The sequence below is a fragment of the Galeopterus variegatus genome, unplaced genomic scaffold, assembly GCF_000696425.1.
Source record: "Galeopterus variegatus unplaced genomic scaffold, G_variegatus-3.0.2 Scaffold4161, whole genome shotgun sequence".
NCBI classification, from domain to species: Eukaryota; Metazoa; Chordata; class Mammalia; order Dermoptera; family Cynocephalidae; genus Galeopterus; species Galeopterus variegatus.
Genome location: NW_007730272.1, coordinates 102,810 through 118,510, shown reverse-complemented (window position 1 = coordinate 118,510; position 15,701 = coordinate 102,810). Strand labels below are relative to the sequence as shown.

General features: G+C 38.5%; 1 protein-coding gene across 2 annotated transcripts in view; it reads right to left on the bottom strand.

Annotated features, from left to right (window-relative positions):
- SPHKAP (SPHK1 interactor, AKAP domain containing) overlaps window positions 1-15,701 on the bottom strand; it is a 141,854-nt gene that overhangs the window by 33,784 nt on the left and 92,369 nt on the right. For both annotated transcript variants that reach the window (XM_008586870.1, XM_008586869.1), the window contains exons 3-5: window positions 4,499-4,558; window positions 2,863-2,997; window positions 157-412 (exon numbers count right to left, since the gene is read on the bottom strand). In XM_008586870.1, coding sequence (XP_008585092.1) covers window positions 157-412; window positions 2,863-2,997; window positions 4,499-4,558 — 451 coding nt within the window. The remainder of the gene's footprint in view (window positions 1-156; window positions 413-2,862; window positions 2,998-4,498; window positions 4,559-15,701) is intronic.

Below are 15,701 nucleotides of genomic sequence, written 5' to 3'. Positions count from 1 at the left end.
TCTCTTTTCCTCCTTCCTTCCTTAAAACTCAGCAAGTGAAGATTATGATGTGTCAGCCCAACTGATGTGGCTTGAAGCTTTTCTGAAATCTCACCGAGACCTTTTGTAGGGTGACTAATTTCAGGATATGCATTTGTTTCATTGGAACATTCTCACCATTCCTGTATTCTTCCACCTCGCTTTCCTCCTCCAAGTGCTCAGAAGCGGTGAGAAAGTCTTCCTCAATTGAGGACAAGGAACAGTTTGTGTCATCCTCCAGTTTCAAGATGTTTGTTTCCAGGTGGAGCTGCCGCTCCTGTACTAGTTCCAGACCAATCAAAAATTTGTTGATTTCAAAGATGATGCAATTGGTACTGTTTGCTTTGTTCCCTCTTGCACACTGGACCAAGCAGATATCTGGCAGCCAAGGGTACTAAAAGCAGAGGGAAAAAAGGCATTTATTAAAAAGAGAAAATAAAAGTCTATTGTCCTGACCTTTCTCTTTCTACCAATCTCTCCTGTTAAAAGGAATGGGGACTTTTAAAATACTTGAAATATTTTCTGGGCTTATATTGATGAACTGCTTGAAAAAAAATTGAAGTGATGTTTGGGAACACAGGGTACCTAGGAGAAAATCTGACTGAGGGTGAGATAGACCAGCTCTATTACAGTTTCTTCCTGTTAAAGCAAATATTAAACTGGGCAAAGTAAAACAGATAAGGAAGAGTTTATTGAAGGCTATTAAAGTAGGGGTGCCATAGATTAAATGTCCCCCCAAAACTTAATCCCTACTATGACAGTGTTAAGAGGGTGGGAAATCCTATTGTGGTAATTGAGAGGTGAGGCCTTAAAGAGGTGATTAGATTGTGGGAACCACGCCCTGGTGAATGGATTAATCCATTGATGGCTTAATGGTGGCCGTGGGTGTGGTTCTGAAGGCTTTAAAAGGAGGAATGAGGAGTTAGCTCTCTCTCTGCTCTGCCAATCTGCCGAGTGAGACCCCTGCATCACTGTCACCACCACCAAGGCCTTCTTCAGATGTGTTCTCCAGCCTCAGCAACTGTAAGTAATAAATTTTTTTTTTTTAACAAATTACCCAGTTTCAGGAATTTTATTATAAGCAACAGAAACAGACTAATACAAGGGGAGAGAGGCCAGAACTAGGTTGAACCACAGCTCCACTAAAACAAAAGGCAATAGGGTTCTTAGGAGCTGAGGTGAGGAGGAGATCTTAGGCCATTTGTGTTTGCTAATTGGCTTTACCTAAAGGAAAAGCAAACTTTCTTGTATCTTCATGACAGGAGGAAGTTTTACAACTTGGAGCGAGGTGCCCACAGAAGCAAGGCTCCTACCCTTCCACAGAGGCTGGGAGATTAGGCCCACTATCTTCCTTGATGATTACATTTCAAAGAGATTGCTCCCAGGTTTTTGAGAAACACATTCCTGGGGTGTAAACCTGGCATAAGCCTTTTAAAAAAGATTTTTATTTCAAAGAGGAAGAGAAAAAATTTACAATTATGTAAATTAATTTCTAAATTAAATGATGTAAGAAAAAAGTGATCAAGTTTGAAAGTCTGAAAGTAGTCTATTTTAGAAATGGGCAAAGGTTTTGACTTTGAGGGGAGTTAATTTTCTACTTGGGCTACTCACCTTGAAGCATCACTTGTTATAATGAGCCCAACCCTAGATTCAGCAAAAACCTTTTAATTGGTAAGGTCAGAGATCAATGCCTGGCATAGCAGTGGAGAAAATGTAGGACTGGTGTAGAAAAGCTCTTAAAACTCAGGTTTGGGTATTATTTCTTGTCATTGTGGTTTTGTCTAATATAGAGGGCACTTCGAGTCATTTTCTGTGTTTTTTCAAAAACCTGAACTTCTAAGAAAAAGTACTATTAGATTGACATCTTGAATAGCAAATTGTAATGGGCTATGTGTCAATCTTCACGAAGCACCTGGAATAGAGTAAGAAATAGTGCATGACTTTCTGGGTTTCTTGAGATTTGGAAGGATTGTAGGATAAAAGAAGATTTTAAAAAGCTACTGCAAAACTAAAAATCCAAGGAAGAACAGTTTGGTGGAAGACAAATGCTCATCATTTCAATCTGGATCTATGTTATACATACATCATTATAACATGCCTTATGTGTATTTTTCTTGTAAATTGATTAAACAATTTTACCTATGTTCCTTCAAATAAATGATGTTATAATGATTTGTATAATAGCAATGAACATGAATGCATTGAATGATAATAATAGTATTTTAGTCTTTACTTCATTTTTAAAAAATTTTAATTTTTGGCAGCTGGCTGGTACAGGGATCTGAACAGTTTTTACTTCATTTAAATAACATTTTTTTTTCTAAATGAGAATTTTATTTTTGGAGTCCAGGAAACTCCCTTTTCATCCTTGGGGCTACTGTCCTCTATTTGCTAGCTTGGCTAGTCTGGTATCTCCTAAGGAATAAAGAACATCTGAAAAGACAATATTGTGAGCTTCTGGGATCACAAGGTATGAATTAGAATTTTGGTACTGTTCCTAAAAGAGAAGACAGTTCTGTTTTTGATTATCCAGTAGATTTGTAGAAATCCAAGCTAAATAATCAAAGCTTTATATGTCTGCTTCAATTCAAGTACAATTTAGCACCACAAATTTGAGAAGATAATTGAAAGTAGGAGTTGATGTAACGGGAAACTGTTAACCTCTGAGTGGCAATATTTAGGAGAAATACAAATGAAGACTATTTTCAAATACAGAGATGTTGATTCGTATGCTATAGGAGCTTATGTGTAGCATCTGTTTTGGGTTCATAATGATTTGTGCTGAGCCGACTATAGAGAACTTATTATTAAGCAAATGGCTTATCAAGAACTTATATTTCTTACCTGTGAAACTTCAAAATCTGCCTGGAGATTCCCAGATGCTAACCCACTTAAGAGGACAATTTCATTTTCTTTTGGCTGTTGAACATTCATGGAGTTGATAAGTTTTGGAAGATCTGGTGAAATGTTGACCAATTTCTGTAGAGCAAGAATCTTTATTAGTTTAGATGATTTCTTTTTACTTTCAAAATACTACCAAGAAACTACCAAATAATTTTACTTGCAAAAATAATTTACTCATATAACTGCTCATAGTACATATTGCTTAATCTAATAAGATTATTACTAGAAGAAATTGTGTAAAATTAAAACCTAAGAGTTTAGATTGGAACAGAAAATTTAAGCTCTAGAAATTTTTACTTCTAAATTTTCCAAAGTAAATATTTAGTAATTACTGTCACACCACAGGTATAAACAGTAGTTTGAAAACATTTTTCTTTGTAAGGTCTTAGGAGAATTGTTTATTAATAATATTTTGTTCTAATAAAGCCAATTTTAATAATAATAAAATGATGACTAATTGATTTTATTCTGATTATGTACTAGGCACTATGCTAAGGAATGTACATATATTTCATCTCACTGCATATAATTTTTGCAATAAGTCTATATGGATTAATTACCATTATTACTTTCATTTAACACATAGCAGCTTAAGACCCAGAGAGGATTAATAACTCACACAATTTTATGTAACTTAATCAGTGCCAAAGTGTCTTCTCTTGGCGAAAGCAAAAGATTATCTCAAATCACTCACATCTATTCTTTTAATACACAGTTCTTAAGATGCCAATTTGCTTTGGTCCTTCCTGTGCTCTCTGTTTGATAGACTCTGCACCATAATTTGATCAGATAAATTTTGTACAATTTATTTTGAAAAATGGCTCCAGTACTACACAAATGATGATATTTGGAGCTTGGTGAAAATTTTTGATGGATAATCTATGTGGGCAACTGGGTTGAGAAGCTTCGGGTTCAGCATTGTCAAGAAAAAACATTATAGCAATAACAATGTGATTGCAGGTCTGCTGATCTGTGATGCTCAAGCTCCAAATGGTGAGCTGTTATACTTTAAACAGTATTACAGAGGTCAAACCAATGTCAGCTTTGGGCATAGAATGACAATCTTATCACACCACTTCATTCTTTCTATTGTACCAGAAGGCCCTGCTTCCAAAGAACTGAATAGACCTCCAAGTGTTTCAGTGTTGTCAAAGATTTACATCAGGGTATTCACAACCTTGCATGAACTTGGGATATTTAGCACCACAGTATGAAAAAACTTCAAGCCCCTCATGCATGTAAGACAATGAAGCCAAGGTTAGAGATAAAACATTTGATGAATGCAGCAGGAAGGGGCAAAGCTGAGAGACAGAGGGAATCCAGCTGGTTTTGTAAAGATCTTGGAAAAGTCATCTCAGACAGGGCATTTGAGAACAGAGGAAGGGGGGAGAGGAGAACGTCACATGAAGGCACTGGAGGGCAAGAGGAAGAATGCCTGCTTGAACAGTGCTGCCTACATGGAAAAGCACGGAACCATCTAAAGAGCCTCCTACAAAATGAGCACCATCTGCAGGATGAAGTCATACTAAATAGCCCTTGAGATGACCTTCTGGAGGGCTGGAGTTCCAAGTTTTACCTGCTGCAGGTGCTCTGGGCTGCATTCATCCTTGGTTACATCCAGGTTCACAAAGCAGACCTGGAAAAGAGGGCAAAAAAGTCAGTTAAGTGAAAAACGCGACAGTCCTTTCAGAAGAAAGTAAGAATCAGTTGTGGCAATGATTTGAAAGTTCTGCACATTTTATACAGTTTGGCATAGAAACAGCTGATTCACCTTTGGCCTTCTATGTAAATCTTCAACACCCTGCTCATGCTTCCCATCAGTCCCAGCAAATACCCTTTTCCTTTCATGGTCCAACACAGTAAAAAAATGTCTGCTTGTTTTAGAACCAATGTAACAGTCACAACAAAATCCTAAGATTTATAAGGCGTTATCAAATCTCATGAAACGGGGAAAGAAAGGACAGCCAGTGCCATGATGGACAGCACCAGTGCAACCTGCTGCCTTGCTGGCAGCAGCATTCCCTACCACTGCCACGGATACCAGTGCTGAATGAGTGGCTTGTGACAGCCACCACCATAGCAACTGCTGCTACAAGTGTGGCTTGCTGCCATGCCAGCAGCTGCTGCAGCCTCATAAGAGGCCCGCTGACCACTCATTTGCATAGACAGAAGGAGAGTCACCAGTGGGGCCAAGGGAAAGAGGTGACTGACCTCAGACCTGCGACCCAGTGGCCCAACTCACAAGGAGAATTAATACTTCATTATGCAGTAGCACAACTGGGGTTGCAAAGTATGTGTGAAGTTCACTGGACTTCCTTCATCTGAGGAGAGGCACATGTGGAATCCCCCAAGAATACAGAAACCCAGGACACTCAAATAGAGCAGGGAAGAAAATTCCCTATCAACACCAACCCGTCCCCCAACAAGGGAAAGCAAAGTCCCAGGAGGAACCTCTGCCTGTAGGAAAGAAGAAAGAGAAAACTCACCCAGGATCACTCATTCAAATCAAGGAGCACCAGTAGACCCCAGCACACCCATCAGGGACAGGAGGAACTAGCCAGGGTTCCAACAGGCCTGTCCAAGGTCACCCACCATAGCCAAAGAGTTACAGGGCTCCAATGCACTTCTCCCAAGAATTCAAGAGCTTGTCCATGTGTCACCACCCTCACCAAGGAATCACTAAGTGCCCCACGAACTAGGCCATGGAGGCTCTCACATATAATTTCAACATTGAATTTGATCAAAGTATCTACACAGAGACCACACTATGGCATCCACCAGGCACCAATACTAAAACACTCCATCCAATGGACCTTATAAAACACATCTACAGGAGGAACTCTCTCTCCTCAAAAGTCACTTCAGAGTACTAGAATAAGCAACTGCTCCACCAGATGACTAGATACCAATTCAGAGACAATAGAAATAAGAAAAAAAAAAAAAGAAAGAAAATATGACACCACCAAAGGAATATAATAATTCTGAGAGCAGGAAGTCTTTGAAAGGACTGAAAAGAAATTTTGAGCAATGATCTTAAGGAAGCTCAATGAGATATGAGAAGACTCAAGTAGATGACACAGTGAAATGAAAAAAAGTATACAGGATCTGAAGGAAGAAATGTACAAAGATATCAATGCCCTAAAAATGAATGCAGTTCGTGGAGCTGAAGGATTCATTTAACAAAATAAAAAACACAACCAAGAACTTAAAAAGCAGACAAGAACAAACAGAAAAAAAAATCTTGAAGATGGTCTTTTTGAGATAACCCAGGCAGACCAGGAAAAAAAAAAAAAAAAAAAAAAAAAAAAAAAAAAATCTTGAAGAGGGTTTTTTTGAGAAAACCCAGGCAGACCAGGAAAAAAAAAAAAAAAAAAAAAAGTAAAGAGAATTATTTAAGACAATGAAGAAAATTGAAGAGAGCTAGCAGACAACCTGAAGTGCACAAACATCCAAATCATGGCTGTTCCAGAAGGGGAGGAATAAGAAAAAGCATTGAAAACATATTCAATGAAATAATAGTGGAAAACTTCCCAGGTGTTAGGAGAGATACAAACCTTCAGATCCAGGAGGTTCGAAGGTCTCCAAACAGGTTCAATCCAAAAAGATCTTCCCTGATACACATTATAATCAAAATGGCAAAGCTCAAAGACAAGGAGAGAATTCAAAAAGCAGCAAGAGAGAAGTGCCAAATCTCCTGTAAGGGAGCCTCCATCAGTCTAACAGCAGACTTCTCAACTGAATCTCTACAGGCTGGAAGAAAATAGGAAGATATATTCAAAATACTAAAAGAAAAAATTGCCCGTCAAAATTACCATACTCAGCAAGGCTATCCATCAGAAATGAGGGAGAAATAGTGTATTTCCCAGACAAACTGCGGGAGTTCACTATTTTATGACCAGCCGTGCAAGAAATTCTCAAGGGAGTCCTACATGTGGAATCGAACATTGATAATCACTATTATGAATACACAAGAAAGAACAAAACTCACTGTTATAACAAAAATGCAAGTGAGAAAGAGAAAGAAACTAAATCATACCACCTCAAAAAACCAATAAACATTGAAGGCAAATAATAAAAGGGGAAGAAAGGAGCAAAAGTTATTTAAACATCTAAACAAAAAGCAATAAAATGCCAAGAGTAAATCAATACTTGCCAATAACAACCCTAAACATAAATGGATTGAATTCCCTCTTCAAAAGACAGACTGATTGGATTAAAAAGCTAGACCCAACTATATGCTATCTCCAAGAGACTTATCTTACCTGTAAAGACACACACAGACTAAAAGTGAAAGGTTGGGAAAGGTATACTATGAAAATGGAAACCCCAAACCAGCAGGAGTAGCTATTTTTATAACAGATAAAATAGACTTGAGACCAAAAACCATAAAAACAAAGAAGGCCACTATATGATGATAAAGGGATCTATCCAGCAAGAAGACATAACAATGATAAGTATGTATGCACCCAACACCAGAGTACCCAGATATATAAAACAAACACATTAGATCCAAAGAAAGAGATAGACCCCAATACTCAATAGTGGGGAATCTGAACACCCCTCTAGTGGCATTGGACAGATCATCTAGGCAACAAATCAACAGTGAAATACAGGATTTAAACTATACCTTAGACCAACTGGACTTGGTAGATATCTACAGAACATTTCATCCAACAACTACAGAATATTCATTCTTCTCATCAGCACATGGAACATTCACCAGGTTAGACCACATGGTAGGTCACAAAACAAATCTCAGCAAATTTTAAAAAATTGAAATCATTTCAAGTATCTTTTCAGATCACAATTGATTAAAACTAGAAATCAATAACAAGTGAAACTCTGGAAACTATGCAAATACATGGATACTAAGCAACAGGTTCCTGAATGACTATGGATCAAAAAGAAATTAACAGGAAATCAAAAATTCCTTGAAACTAACAAAAATAAAAACACATCATACCAAAACCTGTGGTATACTGCAAAAGCAGCACTAAGTGGGAAATTTATTGCCATAAACACTTACTCAGAAGATTAGAAAGACTTTAAATAAATGACCTAAAGCTACACCTCAAAGAACTAGAAAAACAAGAACAATCCAATCCTAAAAGTAGTAGGCAGGAAGAAATAATTAAGATCAGAACAGAACTAAATAAAATAGATACCCACCAAATGATACTAAAGATCAATGAAACAAAAAGTGTTTTTTTTTGAGAAGATAAATAAAATAGGCAAACTATTAGCTATGCTAACAAAAATAAAAAAGAAGACCCAAATATCAGAAATCAGACAAGGAAAGTGAGACATTGCTACCAATACCAGAGAAATACAAAGAGTCATTAGAGACTATTATAAACAACTATATGCCAACAAATATGAAAATCTGGAGGAAATGAATACATTTCTGGACACATACAAACTATCAAGACTGAACCAAGAATAAATAGAAAACCTGAACAGAACAATACAAGCAATGAGATTGAAGCAGCAACCAGCAGTCTCCCAAAAAAGAAAAGCTCAGGATGACTTTACTGCTAAATTCTATCAAAGCTTTAAAGAGGAATTCATAGAAATTCTCTTCAAACTGTTCCAAAAAATTGAAACACAGGCCACTCTCCCAAATTCATTCTACGAGGCAAACATCACCCTGATACAAAAACCAGACAAAGATACAACAACAACAAAAAGAAATCTATGGGCCAATATCTTTGATGGACATAGGCACAAAAATCCTCAGCAAAATATTAGCAATCAGAACACAGCAACACACCAAAAAAATTTATACACGATGATCAAGTGGGATTCACCCCAGGGATGCAAGGATGGTGATGGAGTTTGGATGTGTTGTCCCCTCCAAAACTCATGTGGAAATTTGATCTCCAATGTGGCAGTGCTGGAAACTGATTGAGTCATGGGGGTGGATCCCTCATGAATGAATTAATGCTGTCCCTGGGGGAGGGGGATTAATGAGTGAGTTCTCACTGTATTAGTTCCTGTGAGTACTTGTTGTTTAAAAGACCCTGACACCTCGTCTCTCTCTCTCTCTCTCTCTCTCTCTCTTTCGCTTCCTCTCACCATGTGATCTGCTTGTACCCGCCGGCTGCTGCCACTTTCCACCATGAGTAGCAGCAGCCTGAGGCTCGTGCCAGATGCAGCTGTCCCAGAATCATAAGCCAAATAAACCTCTTTTCCTTATAAATTCCCCAGTGTCAAGTAGTTCTGTTATAGCAACATGAAACAGACTAATACAGATGGTTTAACACACACAGATCAATAAATGTGGTACACCACTTCCAAAATCAAGGACAAAAACCTTATGATTATCTCCATAGATGGAGAAAAAGCATGTGACAAAATTCAACTTCCCTTCATGATAAACGCCCTCAGCAAATTAGCTGTAGAAGGAAAGTATCTTAATACAATAAAAGCCATATACAACAAACCCACTATGAATATCATTTTGAAAGGGGTAAAGCTGAAAGCTTTTCCCTTAAGATCAGGAAAAAACAAACAAACAAGGATGCCCACTCTCACCACTCCTATTTAACATAGTATTGGAAGTACTAGCCATGGAAATCAGGCAAGAGAAAGAAATAAAGGACATTCAGATTGGAAAGGATGAAGTTAAACTGTCCCTGCATGCGATGACTTGATTCTGTATACAGAAAATCCTAAGGACACAACCAAAAAACTCTTAGACCTGATTAATAATTTCAGTAATACTGCAGGATACAAAATCAACACCCCAAAATTAGTAGCATTTTTATATTCCAAAAAAGAAATCAAGAAAAACAAATGGGATAATACCAAACTAAAAAGCTTCTGCACAGAGAAAGAAACAATGAACAGAGAAGAAAGACAATCGACAGAATGGGAGAAAATATTCACAAAATATACATCCAACCAGGAATTAATATCCAGAATACATAAAGAACTCAAACAACTTCACAGTAAAAAATCAAATAGTCCAATTAAAAAATGAGCAAAGGAGTTGAGTAGACATTTTTTCAAAGGAAGACATACAAATGGCCAACAGGTATATGAAAAAATACTCAGCATCCCTAGTCATCAGAAAAATGCAAATCCAAACCACATTGAGATATCATCTCAGTCCAGTTAGACTGATCATTATTAAAAAGACTGAGAATAACAAATGCTGGTGAGAGTGTGGGGAAAGGGGAACACTTCGACAGTTTTGGTGGGACTATAAACTAGCACAGCCATCACGGAAAACAGTATGGAGGTTTCTCAAACAATTACAGATAGATCTACCATATGATCCAGCAATCCCACTTCTGGGTATATACTCAAAGGAATTGAAATCATCATGTCAAAGGGATACCTGTACTCCCATGTTCATTGCAGCTCTATTTAAAGTAGCCAAAATATGGAACCAACCTAAGTGTCCATTGATGGATGACTGGATAGAGAAAATGTGGTATGTATACACAATGGAATACAACTCAGCCATAAACAAGAATGAAATTCTCCCATTTGCAGCAACATAGATGAATCTGGAGAAAACTATGTTAAATGAAATAAGCCAGGCACAGAAAGAGAAATGCCACATGTCCTCACTCATAAAATGGTGCTGAGAAAGGAAGGAAGGAAGGAAGGAAGGAAGGAAGGAAGGAAGGAAGGAAGGAAGGACCACAACAATAAGTTCATCTTTCAGAAGAAGAGCACAAGTCTATGGTTACTAGAGGTGGGAGATGGGGAGGGAGAGAAGAGAGGGGAGAGACTAGGTAAGGGGCATAAAGAATCATTACAATTTGTAATAATGAACATGCTAAGAATATTGATTTAACCAACACATGTTGTGCACAGGTGATGGTAGTCAACATTGTACCCCCAAAATATATATAATCAATCATGCTTCAATTAAGAAAAGGAAAGAAAGAAAGGCTGAACTGCCAGGGGAAATCATTTCTGTTATGGAAAAGTATAAAGATACAGGGGGAAAAAAAAAGACATTGGGGAAAAAAAGGACCTGTGACAGGTCTTTATAAGACAGCATCTGTAATTGCAATGAACACTTCCCTCCACTTCTCTCTTTTCTCTCCTGTCCTGCTCCCTTTCTCCACTCAGTAAAGTGTGTGATCAGTGGATTTCTCTTTGCCTCATTATTTCACTCATTTAAACATATCGAATCTTGCATAGTTTGCCTCTTTGTTAGCCATCTTAAATAAATGTCTGCATAAGTTAGTCTAAAAACAATAGCTACAATATTAATTAATAATTCTGAGCAGCAACAAAAGAATTGTTATAATTTAAATCCCAAATACACCACATAGGTAGAAAACTACTATGGGCATTCAAATGGGGTTGCGGAGAAGCATATGTAAGGAAAAGTTTCAGTGACATGAGATGTATTCTTGAAAGATAAAAAAGATTTCTTTGGGTAGGGAATGGAGCAGGTGTCGCTAGTGGGTCAGAGAGCATGAATAGTACCTGGAGGTGAGGAAGTGCAACATGCTGTCAAGAAACAGGTAGGGGCTGACCCCACCCATTAGCTCATGTGGTTAGAGTGCGGTGCTGGTGACACCTACGTGAAGGGTTTGGATCCCCTTATCAGCCAGCCGTCAAAGAGAAAAAGAGAACAGAGAAGAAGAGAGTCTGATTGCAGCCCAGGCCTGGAGAAAGGGAAATGTTAGAAATAAGATCTTGGAAGGTTCATGTTAAATAAGATAAGGCAAATGAGGTTTTATAGTATTTTGCTAAAAATCATCCAAAGGTTTTTAATTCTTAACTGGTTGATTTGATCATACAAAACTGAGTACATTAATTATCTGGAAATTTAGTTAGATGTTTGGACTTACTAGATGCCTGCTATATGGGGCCTTCTGATTTCAGATCCTTGTTTGGGGTCATGGTTTCTCAGAGTCCATCCTTTTTCTTTTTGGGGTTAAAAAAAAAGGTAATTGAAAGATTTTGGGAAAGGCCTTAAAAACTAAAATAGTTTATGTATTGTTGAAGTATAAAGATGACTACTCTTTTACTCTCAAATACGAGGGTCTTCAAAAAATTCATGGAAAAATGAAAAGGCAATAAGAATCTCTCCTTGAACTTTCCGAAGACCCCTCGTAATGGGAGACTTCCTTAAGTTTCCTGGGTTCGGGAAGTCCTTACAGTGAATCCCTAGGATTCAGTATCTCCTTGCTGAGAATAACTTGATGGGCATTAGGGAGAGGGAAAGGAATGAAATTCTGCCCATGCTCTTATTCAGAGGTCCTCTACCTCTGGGTTAATAAGATGGGGACATAGTGAGAAACTGGGCAGGAGCCCCTTTGCAGACAGTGCAAAGGGAAGCATCAAAAGAGGACAGAGCTCAGAAGCAGTTCATGATCTAGAGCAGTTTGAGAATATTTGTATAATAATTGAAACTTTGCTCTCGGGAAACTGACTCACTACCCATTAGTACTCAAGGACTTTTAATAACATGCAGCTAGGACTGCAGTTATTGAATGGATGAGATGATTTTCCATTCACCTTGGGGAAAGGCCCACCACCTTGTCCCTGGGCAGCACAAAGCTCTTATTATCCCGTATCACAGTGGGAGAGGACAAAGCAGAGGCCAGAGGCAAAGAAAGGCATCTATAATAACAGATTATCTTCCCTCCAACATTTTCTCTAGTTCTCTCAGGATAAACTCTCTTTTCTTTTATTCTCGGCTACATTATGAAACTCTGCCTACATCTGGAGGACCCTTTGTACACTTGTTACCTGGGCCAAGTCAGGAACAAAGCAAGACGCCAACCAATCACTTGCTTATACTTGGCACGTGTGTCTTTCTTCATCTTGGTGGCAGGAGATGACCCAGGTTTTTTAGGGCTTGATGTACACACTATTTTGGGAGATCTTTAAGAAAAGGAATATCAAATTTAAAAGCCCTAAATTAGGTGTGAAGGTGAATATTTGTTTATTTATTTAGAAGGAAAAATAAATCACAATACAATGCAAATTTAAAACGGCAAACAGATACTGCAAACATAAAAAATTCCACAACAGTGATATTTTAACTAATCAACTGACTGATACACCTCCATAATATTTTTTTTTCTTACATTTTTGGATGTAGATCATCTCTTTGATATGATCATTTTCTTTGATGTGATCAAAACATTTTCAGCTTCACAAATTTTTATTGATAATATCTTATACATTTTCCAGCTTACTGTCAAATTTAGTGGGGAACTACTATATAATTTCTCTTATAAATGAATTGTTAAGGGCATACTCACTATTTGCAGTACTATTACAGTTTTGTGCTCTGCAAACATAAGAATTTGGATTGATTCTCTTTTGTGTGATTCTCATGAAAAAAGGAAAATGATACATGGTGCATCTATAATTTTCAATGCTGCATTATCATATACATTCCCACCAGGAGAGAACTTCTGATTAACTAAGCGTCAATGGGAACCCAATCTTGAATTTAAATTTTACATGTCTGATGACTGGAACAATACTACACAGACTAGCTTCTGGAACATAAACCTTGTTTCCTCTCCAATACCTACATGTTTTTGGTATTGAGAACTGTAGGACGTGCTCACATGGTAATACAATTTTTGACCTGACACCTCCATGTCACAGTGTCTGGTTGAGTTGCCATTCTCAACGGCAGGAGTATTCCTAGAAACCTTTCTTACATGCAGATGGCCAGCAACCTCTTAACTATACAGGTGGTCCCCGACTTAATGATGGTTCTACTTAAAATATTTTGACTTTATGATGGGTTTATTGGGGGTATTAAATGCATTTTCCACTATGATATTTTCAACTTATGATAGGTTTATTGGGGTGAGTAACCCCATGGTAAGTTGAGGAGCATCTATATATGAAAGTGACCCCAAGCCACATAAATGTATATCATGTAAACACAACCCCACTCAATTTCCCTTAAGTCAGATTGCACAAATGCCTGTGGTCACACCAATGACTCTCAACATGAGGGGAGATAAGATATTGTGGCAATCTGGGGGCCAGCCCATGGCTCATTTGGGAGAGTATGATGCTGATAACACCAAGGCCATGGGTTCGGATCCCTATACAGGGCTGGCCAGTTAGCTCACTTGGGAGAGTGTGGTGCTGACAACACCAAGTCAAGGGTTAAGATCCCCTTACCGGTCATCTTTTTGAAAAAAAAAAAAAAAAGATGTAGTGGAAATCTGAATAGAAAGAGACAATCATAGCTAAAATATCTTACTTTTGAAAATTTTACAAAAGCATACAGTACATGTGAGTACATCACTAGGCCCCATCCCAGGACATTAAAAGTGGGCCCTATGTATCTGAAGAGTCCTTAAACTCAAGCTTCAATAATTTAACACTAAATTCACTTCTTGGTGAAATGGTTCATAGGATGGATTGCTCTTAGCAAATCTTTTACTATGACCTTGGGCTGTTTACTTGAGATTTAGGCATCCACTTATGCTGAACTCCAAGTGGAGATAAGACAAGCCTCTCTGTAGAACTGAGGGATGAGTGGTTATGAGTCAGAAGGTTTTCAAGAGGGAATTAAGTGCTCTGCGTCTGTGAGGTGTATGGTCTTGGTGCTGGGTGCTGAGAAGACAAATAGCCCAAGACATCTTTCTTGCTTTCAGGGAGTTATGACACATCCCTAAATTTACAAAGAGCATTATGAAGAGAGGCAGAAGTGACAGGCTGTGTGTGCTGGAGAAGGATGTAGGGAGAACTGGGTCATCACCAGTGGCCTTCCAGAGAAGGCTGGCTTTGAGGTGAGCCTGGAAGAGCAGGGAAATGTTTAAATGCAGAAGAAGGAAACTTGAACAAGAAATGGGTAAGATTTCTCCTGATCAGCACCTGTTGAGCAACAGCCTGGTAGGAGGCTCTGTATTAAGCACGAGGTGTGGAGAAGGAGACAGAGGCAGTAAAGTCTGAGACAAGAAGCACTTTCTAGAGGAACCCAGAAGTGAGATTGAGGTTGGTGGGCAGGCAGCATGCCCATGCCTTTCCTCTTACATGGTGAAAACTCTGGACGTCATCAGCAGGCTTTTGAAAGAGCTGAATGAAAGAGAAAACCATAATTTTATGATATGTTCCCTGTGCAATAAGGGTCGTGAGAGACCTCTGGTTTCTTTCTTTCTTTTTTTTTTTTTTTAAAAGATGACCGGTAAGGGGATCTTAACCCTTGACCTGGTGTTGTCAGCACAACGCTCACCCAGTGAGCCAACTGGCCATCCCTATATGGGATCCAAACCCGTGGCCTTGGTGTTATCAGCACCACACTCTCCCGAGTGAGCCACGGGCCGGCCCCAGACCTCTGGGTTCAAGTTAGGGATTTCCCTGACTGAGTCTGCTCCTGGTGTTATTGCAGGAGGTTGTAAAGGAAACTTTTGGAAATGGGAAGCTGAAATAAAGTTTCTTGGCAGGGAGGGGGGCTGGTTAGGGTGAGTGTTAGCGTGACTGAAGTATTAAAGCCTGGGAGATTCTGCATTGTGGTTCTACAGCTGGAGAGAACCTGTGGGTGGGGAGGCTGCGGCTGCATGCACAAGGATAAGGTTCAGCTGCTGTGTTGACTCTTCACCTCAATCTGGAGTGATGCTATTGAGTTATCTGTAAAATGTCTCAATGAGCAAATGCAAACCTGCAAAATGACCCAGGGAAGAATTTTTTTTAAAGTATGTGTTTTTATGTAATTAACTTTTTTTCTTGAACATAGTACTTATAAGATAAATACAATATATCTCTCTGCCTTTAGCCTTCACTAGATGTTAGTTCATGAGGGCAGACCTTGTATTCTCAGTGCTTAGCAT